The sequence below is a fragment of the Oryx dammah genome, unplaced genomic scaffold (genome assembly GCF_014754425.2).
Source record: "Oryx dammah isolate SB20612 unplaced genomic scaffold, SCBI_Odam_1.1 HiC_scaffold_13, whole genome shotgun sequence".
Lineage (NCBI taxonomy): Eukaryota > Metazoa > Chordata > Mammalia > Artiodactyla > Bovidae > Oryx > Oryx dammah.
This window is the reverse complement of record NW_024070197.1, coordinates 49242554-49257838: the sequence shown is the minus strand read 5'-3', so window position 1 is coordinate 49257838 and position 15285 is coordinate 49242554. Positions and strand designations below refer to the sequence as shown.

Genomic DNA, 15285 nt, shown 5'->3' with positions numbered 1-15285 from the left:
GCTCAGCTGGTAAAGAATCTGCCTGCAATGCAGGAGACCTGGGTTTGGAAGATCCCCTGTTGAAGCCAACTACCCATTCCTGGAGAATTCCGTGGACTGTACAGTCTATGGGGTCACAAAAGAGTAGGACATGACTGAGCAACTTTCACATAGTTCACTACTCCAATCCAAAATCTGGATAGAACTGAAAGAAAGACTACACTGTACAACTGTTTTACAAACCTTTATTGGAAAGGCTACAAACTTTGCATTGCCACGGCATTTCTTTCCCTTAGTGTTGTGGGGGAAGCAACCTTGGATACAAAACTGCTATGCTGTTGCAGCTTGCCTAGGCTGGTTGTGAAAGTTTTTGTACAATGGAGGTAGAGTGGATAGGGCAATAATTTAAACCTCACAGGCCTTGATTAATGTCAGGACCTTTTTTTTTTTTTTCATTCAGGTTCTAGAAGACCTAGAAATAGACTACAAGTACTACAAATAGGCTCAGGGATGGCATAAAACATTAAAAATGTTTAATTTTCAGTTTTCTCCCATTTGTCTTTTACAAATGTTATCTACAACTGATCTATTTTTTCCCTAAAATGTGTGTTCTAAAAATATCTACTCTGGGAATGAAAAGATAATAGAAGATGAAAAAGCAGTATATCCTTTTCATAGTAGTTTTACCTGATTTTTCTTATACGAGCCTGAGTCTTACCTTTCTGTAAAACAATAGTAATCAATGCTTCCCCCAGTCTCAAATATTCAACTTAATGGAGACAAGAGAATCTTTAACTTAACATTTAATGAAAACAGAGCATTTTAACAGGTTCGATGCAGACATGGTTCTAATATTGATTTGCTGTTACCTTATTTTTTTAAACAGAGTGGGGTGGGGAAATACAGAGGCCAGGTTAACTTGGCCCCTATACTCAGAATCATGAGTTACATAACTTAGATGTCCCTGACTCTACAAAGCATTAATTGAAGCCAATAAAGCCCGTTTCTACCAATACATCAAACTTTCTCTAGTCTTTTGAAACTATAAAATGGGCACGAGCCTGAGGCATAAGCTTCAGGCCAATGGGTTTTTAGACACTGTTTAAGAACCAGAACTAGGATACATTCTCCAGTTTAAGGATAGATTTTACAGTTCAAATTATGTCCTTGTTTAAGGAAAGATTTTACAGTTCAAAATATGTTTTCTAAAAATGTGAGACAAAGAGTAATTTACACCAACTGCTTTTTATTATTCAGTTCCAGAAACCTTTCACAAGATGGTAAAAAAAAAACCAAAAAAAAAAAAAAAAAAAAAAACCACCAAAAAAACAAAAAACCAGGTGGGGGTGGGGGAAAAAGAAAGAAAGAAAAAGAAACACCCCCCAACCCCGCCCAAAACTTTACAACCACAGCTCAGCTAATGATATTTTCTCCATTGTTCCCAGTCAGCTCCAAACCCATTGTGTGCAAAGCCCATTTTCCCATGCATCTAAATGATAGATACAGGCTATGAAATTCTTTATTCTATTTGTAGCAGCTTATGCAGGTGCAGCCAAACACAAAGCTTCAGGACAAACTGTACACAAACTTTACAATGTGGGAATTGAATTTAAAATATGAAACATAAAATCTACACAAAACTGATAAAAATCAAGCACAGATATCAGGACTGAAACTTATAACCCATGTGTGAAAGGGAGTCTTGTTTCCTTTCAAGTGCTTTATTCTGCTATAGAACAGTCGAAATGAAGATGTAAAGCTTTGTGGTTAGTTTAAATTATACACTCTGTAGATACTATACCAATTTTAAAAGTTACACATAGACCAACAGATGTCCATCAGTTCATCTGGGTTGACCAGACGCTCCAGCTGGATTGCAGAAAACAAACCAGGCCAATGTGGAAAGAAACTCCACCTGTGCAATTTGTTTGCAGAGTTTACTGATGGGCACATTGCACTCCTGGTCCGTGATGGCTACTGCTTTCCTCATCAGAGCTATCATTATAGGCTTCACGCCTCTGGCCGCCTCCTGAGCCCCGAGTGCTATCGAATTCTTGAAGCTCTACCTCCTCGGTGTCTCCAATAATATTTGGAACTTCTGGTCTAGATGGCAGAAGATCTTCTAACTCCTTCATTAAAATGAACAAAAATAAGATTAGCTTGAAGATTATTATCTACTATCAATTTCCCTTTTGATAAAATCCAAGGTATATGTTTGACATTTAAAATCTTTGCACTTTAAGCCAGAGATCACAAATTGATGACCCACAGACCAAATCTAGACATCTTTTGTGCAACCCATGTACTGATTAGAAAACAATAAACAGATTTAATCGCTAACATGTAAACACTGGAAAACTTCACATTAGACATGTCTTCCTGCATGAACGACCAGAAGATGCTCAGCCGGGGTAAGAGATCTGCTCTTCAGGGTCACAATCCTCCTACCCCCACCTCACACCGTCTGCTTATGCCTTCACTAGTCCCGACTTGGCCCCATAAACTTTTACAGCAGCTATTTCCACTTTAAAAAACAATGAGGCCAGACCTTCAATCACTCAAATTAATAAACGATGTGATCTAATCTCAACACCCAAAACAAATGGAAAGTGACAAAGAAACAACTATTATTAAACTTTAAGTCATCTGTTGCCTAATACTTACAGAAAGTTTATCTGGGTTGATCCAGTTGTTTTCAGGAAACTGCACATCAAACTTTATGTAAAGATCACCTTTTTCAAAGGGATTACGATATTGTGGCATTCCTTCACCTCGAACTACACGAACACATCCTATTATTTCAGTAAATAAATAGGGGAAGATATTAAGAATTTTACCCAAGCAAGTGCTCAATAATAAATGTTTTTTGAGAGTCACCCACTGTAGAAGATTACATAGAATCTTAGATCAGACAAAAATCAAGATTTACCTGGTTCAATTACTTTGCCAGGGGGGTATTTCACCACAATCTGACGTCCATCAAGGTGCTTAAATGTGAACTGAAATCCACAAAGAGCTTCAACAAGTCCTATCTTATATGTCATGTGCAAATCATTCCCATCCCTCTGGAACACCTACAAATGAAGCACACAAGAAATACCGAAACTATGGAGGCATGCTCTGTTGTGCTGTTTAACCTGAATCAATTTCAAAACCTTAATTCTACCATTTACTGCAAAAGTCAAATTGCCACCATCCCTAAGTTCCCTAAATTTATCAATATATATAAGGAAATCTAGCTATTCTCAAGTAATATGCTAGAAACTTCGATCACAAAAGAACTGGAATTCGGAATACAATGGCTCATAAGGCACAGCTGAAGCTTAAAAAACAGAACCAAGTATATTTTACAATTATGGCCCATTTCTGAACGGTGAGGGAAAAGGTGTATAAGGCCCAGTGGGATTCTGTAGAACAGGTTCACCTGGAATTTCCTCCAGACATGATTCTAAGAGGGGAAGGGGAAGGCCTAAGCTCAACTGAAAAAGCTCAACCAGTAAAAGGGCTCAAACCCCACACTTCATTTAAGTATGAACAAGTTTTACCTAAGATACAAAACTTGCTTAGGTGAATGTAAACCAAATGCTAAATAAAGTTGGCTTATTAATGCACTATAAGCCTATGGACTATGTAATGCAAAGGTTATTCAACAAGCATTTTAAAAAATGTTTCTGAGCATTCAACATGCAGGAAAAAATACATCCAATTTCACATATGCCCAACTTACAACTTCTGCTTCTTAGAATTTTCAAATATCTATACTAACTTTTAACTTGAAATAAAATTAACTGCAGTGAACAGTCACCTAGATTTTTTTCAATAGACTCTCTTCCAAAGAATAAGGCTGGCTGGTTAATTCAGAGGGAAGGAAATCTGAAAGATAGACTCTTTTCCTAAACTATCTTCCTAAACTTACCTACGAGTAAAGTTAATCTCAAACCATTATCTTGACAATTGGTCCTGGACCAGGAGACTCAGCAGCACCAGGAAACTGGTTAGGAATGGACATTCTTGGGCACCATCCAATACCCACTGCATCAGAAACTACGAAGGTGAGGCCCAGCAATCTGTCATTTTAATAAGCCCTCCGGGGGATTCGAATGTATACTAAAGCTTAAGAACCACTGAATTTTTATTACCTACGTTGAGTTTACTGAGGTGTTTCTTACAATCGGAGGAAAAATTAATTTAAGTAAGGTTTCTTTAATGCAGGACTTTTTAATGCTTTTGCAAATTTGTAAAATGGAAGTGTTTCTGTACATCTCATTATATCATTGTTCCAAGAACCATCCTTAACCAAGTATCATTTAGTTAAAGCAATATTAGAAGGAGCAAGAAGACATACTATGTTCTTGGATAGAGGAACTCAAACTAATTAAAAAAAAAATGGTATTAGGGTTGATTATTGTGGGGGAGGGGGCCAGCAACAAGGGTGGTTAGATCAGACAATTAGATGCTAAAATTCAAACAGAAAATAAACAGGCAAGCATGGCCAGGAAATTTTTGAAAAACAAGACTAATGAGATTACCAAGAAACAGACAATAAAACACTTAGAAGCTGAAATAATTTCTGAAAAATAGAGGAGAGACTAGTATCACCCAATGTTACCCACCACTGTGGTTCTTTGCTGTACAACTTCACTATGACAGCAAAATCACCGAAACACACACACAGGTACACTGAAAGATGATGCACAAGCATACATATTACTCTCAAAGTTGCACTATTTTTTTTATCAGAAGATTTACATTTTGTTTCAAGCTACAGAACCCACCCTGATCTCATGGCCTCACAATTCCTACAAGTGTTGAGAGTTTTTAAACAAAAAACCCCAAGCAAAATACAAGCTTGTTCATGAACTAGTTCAAACATTGACTAGTTTTCTTAAGAGGGTTAAGAATATTCTCAGTGGTATAAATTAAACAAGATGCTTAAATCTCATTTGGGGCTCAAATTTACTTTACCAGTCAATAAAACTAAGAAGGAAAAATCTTTGACCTCTTACTAGATGAACTTCCATTCTAGCCTTTATTATCTTCTATTTTCTACTTTAGACAACCAGTAGCATCTGCTGTTTGTTAGAAATTCCATGCAATTCCACTGTAGCCAATAATTTTAGAGGTTGATTTAGTTCCAAATACCTCCTCACAGTCCACAGAAAGAGCAGGTTATTCTTTATCTCATTTGATTCTACACTATCTTTCTGAGGGATGAGTTTTGTTTTTAAGTATGCAAAGCCAAGCCCAGGGAAACCAAAACTAGTAGTACATGGGAGCCAGAACTTAAGTCTCTTGTCTCTAAGAACAGTGATTTCTATTTTGTAAAACCCAATATACTTACAGAATATTTCAACCCGTAAGACAGAATTCTAGAAATTATTCCTTAAAAAAAAAAAACCAAAGCAATCTAGGGACCCTTGTCATTGGTAGGTTTGGCAATATTCACAAAAGGAAAAGATATATTGCAATTTATAGATTTTCACTTTCACAGATTTGCTGAAGCAATAAATTTGACTAGCATTCCTTGAGAAAGGCTAGTGTAGTAGTAAGCCAGTCTAGTGAAGGAATGAATCTAATCAAATTCCCAGAATCTGCATCTCAATATGGCTTTATTCTCTATTGGATTCTTAGTACTTTTTAAAATTTATTTGTAGAAATTACCATCATATGGGAGAAAATTTTACTGTGAACTAAAAAAGGTGGCTGACTTGTGATCTAGACTTCCAAAGGAACTCAAAATGGCAATGCCATCAAGTACAAAGCCAGGATTCTGTCAAATGCTTCTATATTCCAGAACTAGGTGGGCACCACAGCTCCACGCATGTTCTTCATGAATGAAAAGGTCTATAATATACCCCACTGCACATGCAAACAATAGAGATGCAATGGTATAATCAAAATAACATACTCCAGGCCACACTGTTAGCTCAGTTCATTTTCCCATGCACATTAACAAAGCAGTCCCCAAACTTTTGGGCACCAGTTTTGTGAATTCTTCCTGGGCTGTGGGGTGGGGGTGGTGTAACAATGTTCAGGCAGTAATGCAAGCATGGGGAATGATAGGAAGCAGCATATAAAGCTTCACTCAAGGTCCAGGGATTGAAGACCCTTGCATTAACACATACAATACTGAGTCAATCAGAAGTTTAAAAACAGGGAGCTCCCTGGCAGTCATGTGGTTAGGACTCGGCACTTCCACTGCTGTGGGCACAGGTTCAACTCCTGGTCAAGGAACTAAGCTCCCACAAGCCACAAAATGCCCCTGCCCTCCCTTACCCCCAAAAAGAGAATGAGAAATTTAAAATGCAATGTTTTTAAAACTGCAGAACTTTGTTTCCAAGAAAAGCTCACATGGATACCCAGTATGTAAAACAAATCAACAGAGCAGTACTGAGGACTGACACCGTCACCAACTCACCAACCATCGAAGCAGCTCACAGTGAAAACTAAGCTGCCTAAATTATCTGGTCCAATGCCTTATCTTCATAAACAAGGAAACGGGGGAACAGACACAATAGGATTACTTAAGTACAGTGCCAGTCAATGGCAGAGCCGGGACCAAGATCAGCTCCTACCGTGCTTCAGACAGCACCTGTCTTGCTGGTCTACTGAACAAGTCAGTTCTTATGAACTCAGCCAAACCACTTAACAACTTCATCTATATTCAGTACTACTTCAGGGAACTCAAACTGATCTAACCTGTATTTTGGGCTTCCCTCATAGCTCAGTAGGTAAAGAATCTGCCCGCAATGCAGGTGATCCAGGTTGGATTCCTGGGTTGGGAAGATCCTCTGGAGAAGAAAATGGCAATCCACTCCAATATTCTTGCCTGGAGAATCCCATGGGCAGAGAGGCCTGGGGGGCTACAGTTCACGTGGTTGCAAGAGTCGGACACGACTTAGCAACAAAACCATCACCAACCTGTATCTTGCATACAAGACCCATTTCTGATCTTCTGAGGCAAAAATAAAACAAAAAGGAAATTACCTCATGCTCCTTTTCTTGTAGCAAAAGAACAATGTCTCCTGGTTCCACTCCTGGGGCCTGGTCTGCTTCCCCAGTAAATGTAATTCTCTGTCCATGTTTCATGCCTTTGTCTACGTGGACTTCAAGAATCTTGACTTCTTTAATCACTTTCTTCCCTTCACATTTTTTACAGCGGTCCTTTTCATTAATTACCTCTCCTGGAAAAAGAGGTCATTCAAACTTCCAGCAAGGGTACTATTGCACTCTTAAGTAAGACAGGTCCTGATAATGCCTTTATTCACTAAATAAATTTCCTGTACTTCTTTAAACTGCTGCCTGAACTTTTCATGAACATTCTTAGGAACAAAACTCACATCTTATTGCAGATTACCTAAAGGACCCAGCTACTCTATTCCAGAGTATAAAATATCTTAAATAACATTATCTTACCTCCTGACACTACTTCCTAAAGTTAAAACAAAGCCTGAGGATCAAGCAAACAAAACGGGTGGTCAGACACTAGAACTACAAATGCTTCACTTTTTGTCTTAGTTTCATTTAAATTTGACAATGGAGCAACAACCCAAATAAAAATTTAAACATCCTTTATGACTCCAACAGTTTTTTCTTCCATGTATTCTGAAATATTTGATCAGTGGCATAAAAAAACTGAAGTCATACAATAGTATATCATGAAAAAAATACCATCAATTTCTAATGGCTGATTATTGGCACACTTTAATGCTTGCTTTAATGCTTAGGTAACATATAAATGACTTTAGGAACACTGCTTCTGCAAGGTATGTTCTGCAAAGTACCAGTTTCTTAAAATGGTAATGGCACATGGGAAAAGATTTCAGTCAACTCCAACTTCTTGAGTGGGAAATGTCAGCAACTTTAATAAGGTAAAATGCACTAAGACTCTTCAGGAGGGAAATATGGTATGTGGCTTCTCAAAATTATCTTGTCACTTTCAGAAACAATTTGGAAAACCGTGTTCTAGAACTGTCCAATATAGCAGCCATAAGCCACTTGAGGTTATTTAAGTTTAAAATAATTAAGAGCTCAGTTCCTCAGCCACACCCAGGTGGCCAGTGGCTACTACAGTAGCCATTACGTACACAGAACCTTTCCAGCAGAGAACTTCTTTTGGGCAGCACTGCTCTAGAACTGGGCCAGCAAACTAAGGCTCGCAGGCCAAGCTGGGCATGCCTTTGTTTCTGTAAATACTGTTTATCCAGAAGACAGTCATGCCCACTTATTTACATATTATCTGTGGCTATAAAAGTGCTAAAAGGGTAGTAGAGTAGCAGTTTCAAAAGCCATTAACCTACAAAACCCTAAAATATTTACTTCTGTAAAATAAGCTTCAATAATAATGATCTATCCTCAAAAGCTAACTAAATTTTACAGTAAAATACTTATCAGAATGAGAACAATTTGCTGTCTCCCTTTTACGTTTTAAAACATAAAGGATAAGTAAACAACAACAAAATACAAAAGGACAAAAAACTTTGCCCATCTTTTTGGAAAAAGACTAACATTCCACTCAACATAATAAATTTACTGTTTATCGGTGTTCACTGGGCCTATGCAAAAGGAAACAATATTTTTGAATTTTTAAAAATAACTACCTTTTACAATATGATGAATATAAAAACACGTTGAAAAAGAAAAACTGTAAGCCTCTCCAATTTCTGCATTCCCAATCCATTCCAACAGAAAGGCAGAGTAACACTGGCGTGCATACCTTCTCCATTACAGTCAGAACACACAGACTGCATCTGCTGTACCATCCCTGGAGCCAGCTGTCTGATCATGATGCGTACACCTCGACCCCGACAAGCACTACACTTCTGAACAGCTCCAGACTTCCCACCTTGGCTAAAGCAAGCATAGGTATAAATTAGATTTCCCCTCTAGGTCATGAAAAATGGGAATTGTGCTTTTTACCTTCATCTTCAACCCCCAAAGACTGGTATTTTAACCAACTTTCAGAGGTATCAGAAACTGTTCTGGGTTGGGTAGTCAGTTTGAAATAATGAATAATTTCTATTTGATATAGACTCAACATGTGACTCAAACAACAGATGAAATTTATTTCATAACTAGGAAACACACTCACCCACTGCAAGCACTGCAGAGTACATTCTTGCTAAGTTGTAGTTTGGTTGTCTTGCCATTATACAGGTCTTCTAAAGATACTCTGTGGAGAAAAGAATTAGATTCAAATTTTGCCAAGTTGTCTTAAATACAAGAAAGGATTAGCTGATACAGCTAATTTCACTATAACCTTTTAAACAAAGAATTCAAGAACATCTTACATTAAGTCAACTGAGTGAGATTTCATTTTGTAGCTCAAATTGTTTATGGCTACAAATACAGGTGGTACTTAAAGCCAGAATGTAAAGGATCAGGCCAATAACTGATTGTGCTGTATCTTCTGATAAAGCTGATAACTACACAAATTCAAAACATCACATCTTCTTCTAGCCTTAGACAAAACCTTCACCTAATTCAACCCTCTGAATGAAGCAAAATTATTATCCTCATCTTAGAGGACAAAACTGAGGCACAGAGAGGTTAAGTAACTTGCCCAAGATCACACAGGCAGTCTAGCTCTGGAGTTCATGCTCTACTGTAAGCCTCTGTCTCCTTCAAGGACAATTCAGAAAGGCTACAAAGTTATATTACAATTTCTGGGATACACTCAGATTGGGTATGTCTTTAAAAAACAAAAAACAAAACTGGCTTTATTACACTGTAACAGAGAATAGGTTTCCAAATAGAAAGCCTACAAGCTTTCAATGTCTGAAAAACCCAGAGAATTATAAGCAAAATTTGAGCAACTTTTACAAAAACTTCAAAAGGGTCCATGACCCCCAAATGGTCCAGATAAAAAGCCTATTAAAAATCCCAATTGATAAACCCCAACTTGCTTTTATTCACACAACATATTTGAACTGCAGGACCATTCATTTTCAAATAAACCTCAAAAAAAAAAATCTATTTATATCAAAGTCTCAAAAATATTCATTTACAACTTGGAAACAGCTTGCATTTAACTTGATTTTACCCTTCTCATAGTATTTTTAAATCTTCTTTAGTAGTAAAGTGAAACTGAAGTTGCTTAATTTACTTTAAAACAAAGGAACAAAAATATTTTTTTAAATTAAATAAAGGAACAAAAAAGTTAAAACTACCTTGCAAAGCACCTACATTATTTTGCAGCATTCGAAGCTAAAATTTTTATGCATTCTAAATAGTGTAAGAATAAAGCACTTAAGGACAAAACATTACCAACACTTCTAAACTATGGCATATCTAGACCTTAGACCAAAGTACTTGGTTCCATCAGCCTTTTATCCTCCTCTTCCTAAGAACTTTTAACCAACCATTTACATGATAGGTAGGTCGTCTTTGCCTTACATATTAAATTGCAATTAGTATGCAACACCACTACATAAGAGGTCAGCAAGAAAAATCGTTATTTCAATAAACATGGCAAAGAAAGAAAAATGTGGGTAATGGTCTAGTGAAGCTGGCACTCTCCACCAGTGGGGCTAAACTGACACACCCTCTAAAGATGATATAGTTGTATTTATTTATCAGCCTCAAAACACTGATACCTCCCCAGGAATCTCTACCAATGAGAGACAAAGCTGTATATAAAGATACAGCAGCACTATTCATTACAGGAAAAAAAAAAACTGGTAACATCCTACAGAAAAGGGAATGAATAAATAAATCATGGAATGCAATGTTATAAAGACATCCAAAATGAAACACTGTAATGAAAATTTTAACAAATCATGCTTTACGGTCCCCTTATCTACTCAAATGTATAAACTAGAAAATATGAAACATTGTAAATACACACTTGAACTTCAGTGCCATGCATTTAGTAAAACCATTATTGGTTCATGAAAAATTAACAGATAAAAAGATTTCACAGAATGTGCAAAGTAAAATAGCTATTTTCGTCTTGGGTTCACAGTCTAAGGTTAAGGTAAGATACCATTCATATGTTGGCAGGTTAATGTCAGGCTTGAAGCCAGCAAGCTCCATGAAAATCAATTTAGGAGAGCTCACACTGAGGATCAAGTAACACGTGACTGTAACATGTCAATCAACCAGTCGGATGGTCACTCACTTTGTAAGTTTTTAAATTAAAACTAACTCAGAAGGTTTAAATACTTCAGAGAAAAGAGCTTAATTGAAATTTTAAAAACAAGAAGGCTCAGAAGCATATACAAAACCCACCTTCCCACTCTGTAAAAACTCCAACCATCCTTTAAGATCTGTCACCAAATACCAACATCCAGGTTATTAAATTCAACTTAGCCAAGAAGGACAGTATGGCAAATGAAGTTTTTTTTCTGATTAAAGACAGAATATTTTTTGATACTTTTCCTCTCCTGTACTGAATACTTCTACTTGGGAAAAAAGTGCTTAGTATTTTTAAAGAAAACGAGAGAGACTCACTTGAGTGGATGCATCATGTCTTCTCCTCTTCTCCTGCCATTCCGGCTTCTGCTCTGATTGCCCATGAAGCTAAACAATCCCCCACCAAAGATGTGAGAGAAAATGTCATCCATGCCACCACCTCCACCGCTACCTTCCCGAAGACCTTGTTCTCCATATCTGTCATAGAGTTCGCGCTTCTCAGGGTTTGATAGTACTTCATATGCAAAACTTATTTCTTTGAACTATGAACAAAAAGGAAAAAGGAAAACAGTTGGATTTTCAAAGGACTAGGGAAAGGCTATAGGAATCTAGAATTCATTTAATTCTAAGAAAAGTTACAGGTGGTCCTATTTACCAACTACCACAACCCAGAATGTTAGTATCCCTATTATAAAGTCCAAAATATTAACATAAAAATGTGGCTCTATGGGCATAAATGGACTTTCCTTACAACATTCCCTTTTTTCCCAAAAAGGGAAATTTAAGTTTAAAACAAAAATCTCGGGGGGGGGGGGAAATCTCAAATAACTTACTTTGTCACCAGCATTTGGATTCTTATCAGGATGGTATTCTTTGGCTAACTTTCTGTATGCCTTCAATAAAAGATTAAAAAAAAAAAAAAAGGTTACATACAAAGACCAGTTTAAAGACTTGTTGAGTACTAACTTTAACATCCAAATTCCTGAGAAGCAATACTTCCATTGGCACTGTTGGACATTTTCCATCTTAATACCATTTACTCACTAATAACAAAGTAAACAGCTACATTAGAAAATACATTATACTGAAGACAGACGCAAACAATAAAACAAAACCACGGAGAAAAACAAAACACTGAAACATCCCATATTTTTGCTGTTGTCAAACGTCTTTGATGGCCAGTAACCACACCAAGAAGACTCCAATAAACTAAAAAATTAAGCTAAGGTAAGAATCCAGGCTCATGATGGCTCCTCTAATTGTAGAATCAGGAAAAAGCCAAGACACTCTCCTATGTCATGTTTATTTTCATACGGTGAATTGACTGCGGTCTCAATTGGAGTGACTTCAGTCTTCGAGAAGCTGCATACATTTGGGTGACTGAGCTATAAACCACTTAAGCGTTCATTCACAGATAGATGAATTATGTAATAGAGAACAGCATTTCCGGTAAGGTAACAGGAAGTCCTTTTACTCTGAACTGCACCCGTCCCACTGCCTAAGAAGCATTCTCATTTTTCTAAGCTTACAAATCCGGATACTCTAAGCCCCGTGAAGATGCTGTGGGACTTAAATGTCTAAAATGCTTTGAAATCCTGCGATGAAGAGTCGCAGCACTGCAAAGTGCGATAATGAGGCCTTCTATTTATTTTTAGTCAGTGTACACTCAGGTGTTTGGCTGGGACCCATGGCTTCTTCCTGAAGCGTGTAGAGAACATCTGGGTTACCTGCCTACAGAACAATGCACCCAAACACAGACCCACGCCACCTCCGGGTCGACAGGCGAGGGAGGAAGCCGGGAGAAGCTCCGCAGCCGCGGCTCCCAGGAAACATCCCTAAGCTTCCCCAAGCAGCTAGCGGGGGCGGCCTCGACCCCTCCACCAGGCCCCAAATCAGTCCCGATGCGGCCAGGGCGCCGACGTCCGCGGCGTGGTCAACTCCTCTCCTGAGGCTGGGATGCGCTGGGCGCCTTGGTCCAACCTGTTTTTCCAGGGTGGTGACCTCCGCACGAGAAAGGCCGGGCAGGCAGCTGCCTCCCGGGAGCGCCCGGCCTCCGGCGCTCGCCGGGGGAGGGAGGAAGGAAGCGTTTTCGTAGTGTTTGCGCAGAGGTGGGTTTTATTTGCTGCATCTGCGGGCGGGCGGGCGGGGACGGCGGCCCAAGGTCAGCCGGGGCCGGAGTGCGCGGCCCGAGGAGGGCCGGTCTCGCCGCCGGCCCCCAGCCTGGGCCGGCCGCCGCCAGCTCGCGGGCTGCCCCGCAGCGCGGCCTGGCCGTCCCAGTCGCGCAAGCCCGCGCCCCTCACACCTTGCCCAGCCGGCCCGCGCCCCAATACCTTCTTCAGCTCGTTCTCGCTGGCTCCAGGCGGGACGCCCAGGATGTCGTACAGTTTCGTGTCGGCCACGTTCGCCATGGCGGCCGGCCGGGCAGCGCTCAGGAAAGAAGGCGGAGAAGGAGGAGGAGCGGAGCCGGGCCCTAAGCAGCGGCAGAGGTGGCGGCAGCGCAGGCGGAGACAGCGAGGAAGCGGAGGTGGGGCTAAACTTTGACCCGACGCACGGCGCTCCGTGACGTCGCTGCGCAGAGCCCGCCGCGAGCTCAGGGGACCGTTGGGGTCGCGGGTGGTGAGGGAGCATGCTGGGTACTCTTCTAGATTGAGGCTACGGGCCGCCGGATGAGGTCCAGCGTAGAAACCCGGAGAACTAATTCTTCATGGGGCTCTCAGGGACATTAGCTCTCTCCAGAGGCATTTATTGGGTGTACTGAAAGGATAAAGAAGCCGATGAGGCCCACGCCCGCCTCTTCGGTCCACTTCCAGTCCCGCCGTAGAGAAAGTCTGTTCCGGGCTCGCGGAGGTCGTCCTCAAGAGTTAAAGATGCCGCCCGCGGACCCTATGGGTCTGGTTCCTTCCGGGCTTAAGATGAAAAACATCTTGTAGGACTTGAATGGTATTTTCTATTAGGGCATTTTCAAGTATTCACCAAAAGTAGTGTATTAAACTGTTCAACGGTTAGCTGCATTTTGCCGATTTTGTTTAATGTATTTCCCCCATACCCCTACTTACAGTGTCTTAAGGGAAATCATTCGTTTATAAATACTCGTGTGTGTGTATACATATGATTTCTTAAGGCATGATCACACACCCACATGTAATGAAATGAATTCATCTAATTCCTAATCTGCATTTAAGCCTAGTGGCTCAGTCATGTCCGACACAGCGACCCTAGGTACTGGAGCCTGCCAGGTTCCTCTGTCTATGGGATTCTCCAGGGAAGAATACTGGAATGGGCAGGCATTCCCTTTTCCCTGGGATCTTCCCTACCCAGGGATGGAACCTGGGTTTACTGCATTGCAGGCAAAATTTTTAAGGACTGTTGTTTAGACTTTCACCATCGTCCCATGTCCTTTCACAATTGGTTCGTAGCATCTAGATCCACAAGTTCCACCCCTTGCATCTGGATCAAGTGCCTAAGCCTCTTACTTGGTATATAATAACTTTAAAATTAGTCAGTCAGAGGTCTAGATAGTATCATCAGCCTGGTTGGGCGCACAGTCATCTGGTGATTGTTGCCCATGATTTAGGTTCAAAAAATGTTTGCCATGCACCTAGCCACGGACTTACCTTGTGGCTCAGCTGGTAAAGAATCCGCCTGCAATGCAGGAGACCGGGATTTGATCCCTGAGTTGGGAAGATCTCCTGAAGAAGAAGGAAAGGCTACCAACTCCAGTATTCTGGCCTGGAGAATTCCATGGACTGTATAGTCCATGAGGTCGCAAAGAGTCGGACACGACTGAGCGACTTTCAGTTTACCACGTGTTAAGATGATGACCAACCTAGATAGTATATTCAAAAGCAGAGACATTACTTTGCCAACAAAGGTACATCTACTCAAGGCTATGGTTTTTCCAGTAGTCATGTATGGATGTGAGAGTTGGACTGTAAAGAAGGCTGAATGCCGAAGAATTGATGCTTTTGAACTGTGGTGTTGGAGAAGACTCCTGAGAGTCCCTTGGACTGCAAGGAGATCCAACCAGTCCATTCTGAAGGAGATCAGCCCTGGGATTTCTTTGGAAGGAATGATGCTAAAGCTGAAACTCCAGTACTTTGGCCACCTCGTGCGAAGAGTTGACTCATTGGAAAAGACTCTGATGCTGGGAGGGATTGGGGGCAGGAGAAGAAG

The 15285-nt window shown here is 40.1% G+C and overlaps 1 protein-coding gene across 1 annotated transcript; it reads right to left on the bottom strand.

Moving 5' to 3' along the window:
• Nucleotides 1-210: 210 nt before the first annotated feature.
• On the bottom strand, nt 211-13651 carry DNAJA2 (DnaJ heat shock protein family (Hsp40) member A2). Its single transcript, XM_040253605.1, has 9 exons — nt 13443-13651; nt 11946-12005; nt 11431-11654; nt 9071-9151; nt 8696-8829; nt 6967-7163; nt 2909-3053; nt 2644-2771; nt 211-2108 (listed from the first exon to the last, which is right to left on the bottom strand). The coding sequence occupies exons 1-9, from the start codon at nt 13518-13520 to the stop codon at nt 1917-1919; spliced, it is 1239 nt and encodes a 412-aa protein (XP_040109539.1). The 5' UTR covers nt 13521-13651; the 3' UTR covers nt 211-1916.
• Between the last annotated feature and the right edge of the window lie 1634 nt (nt 13652-15285).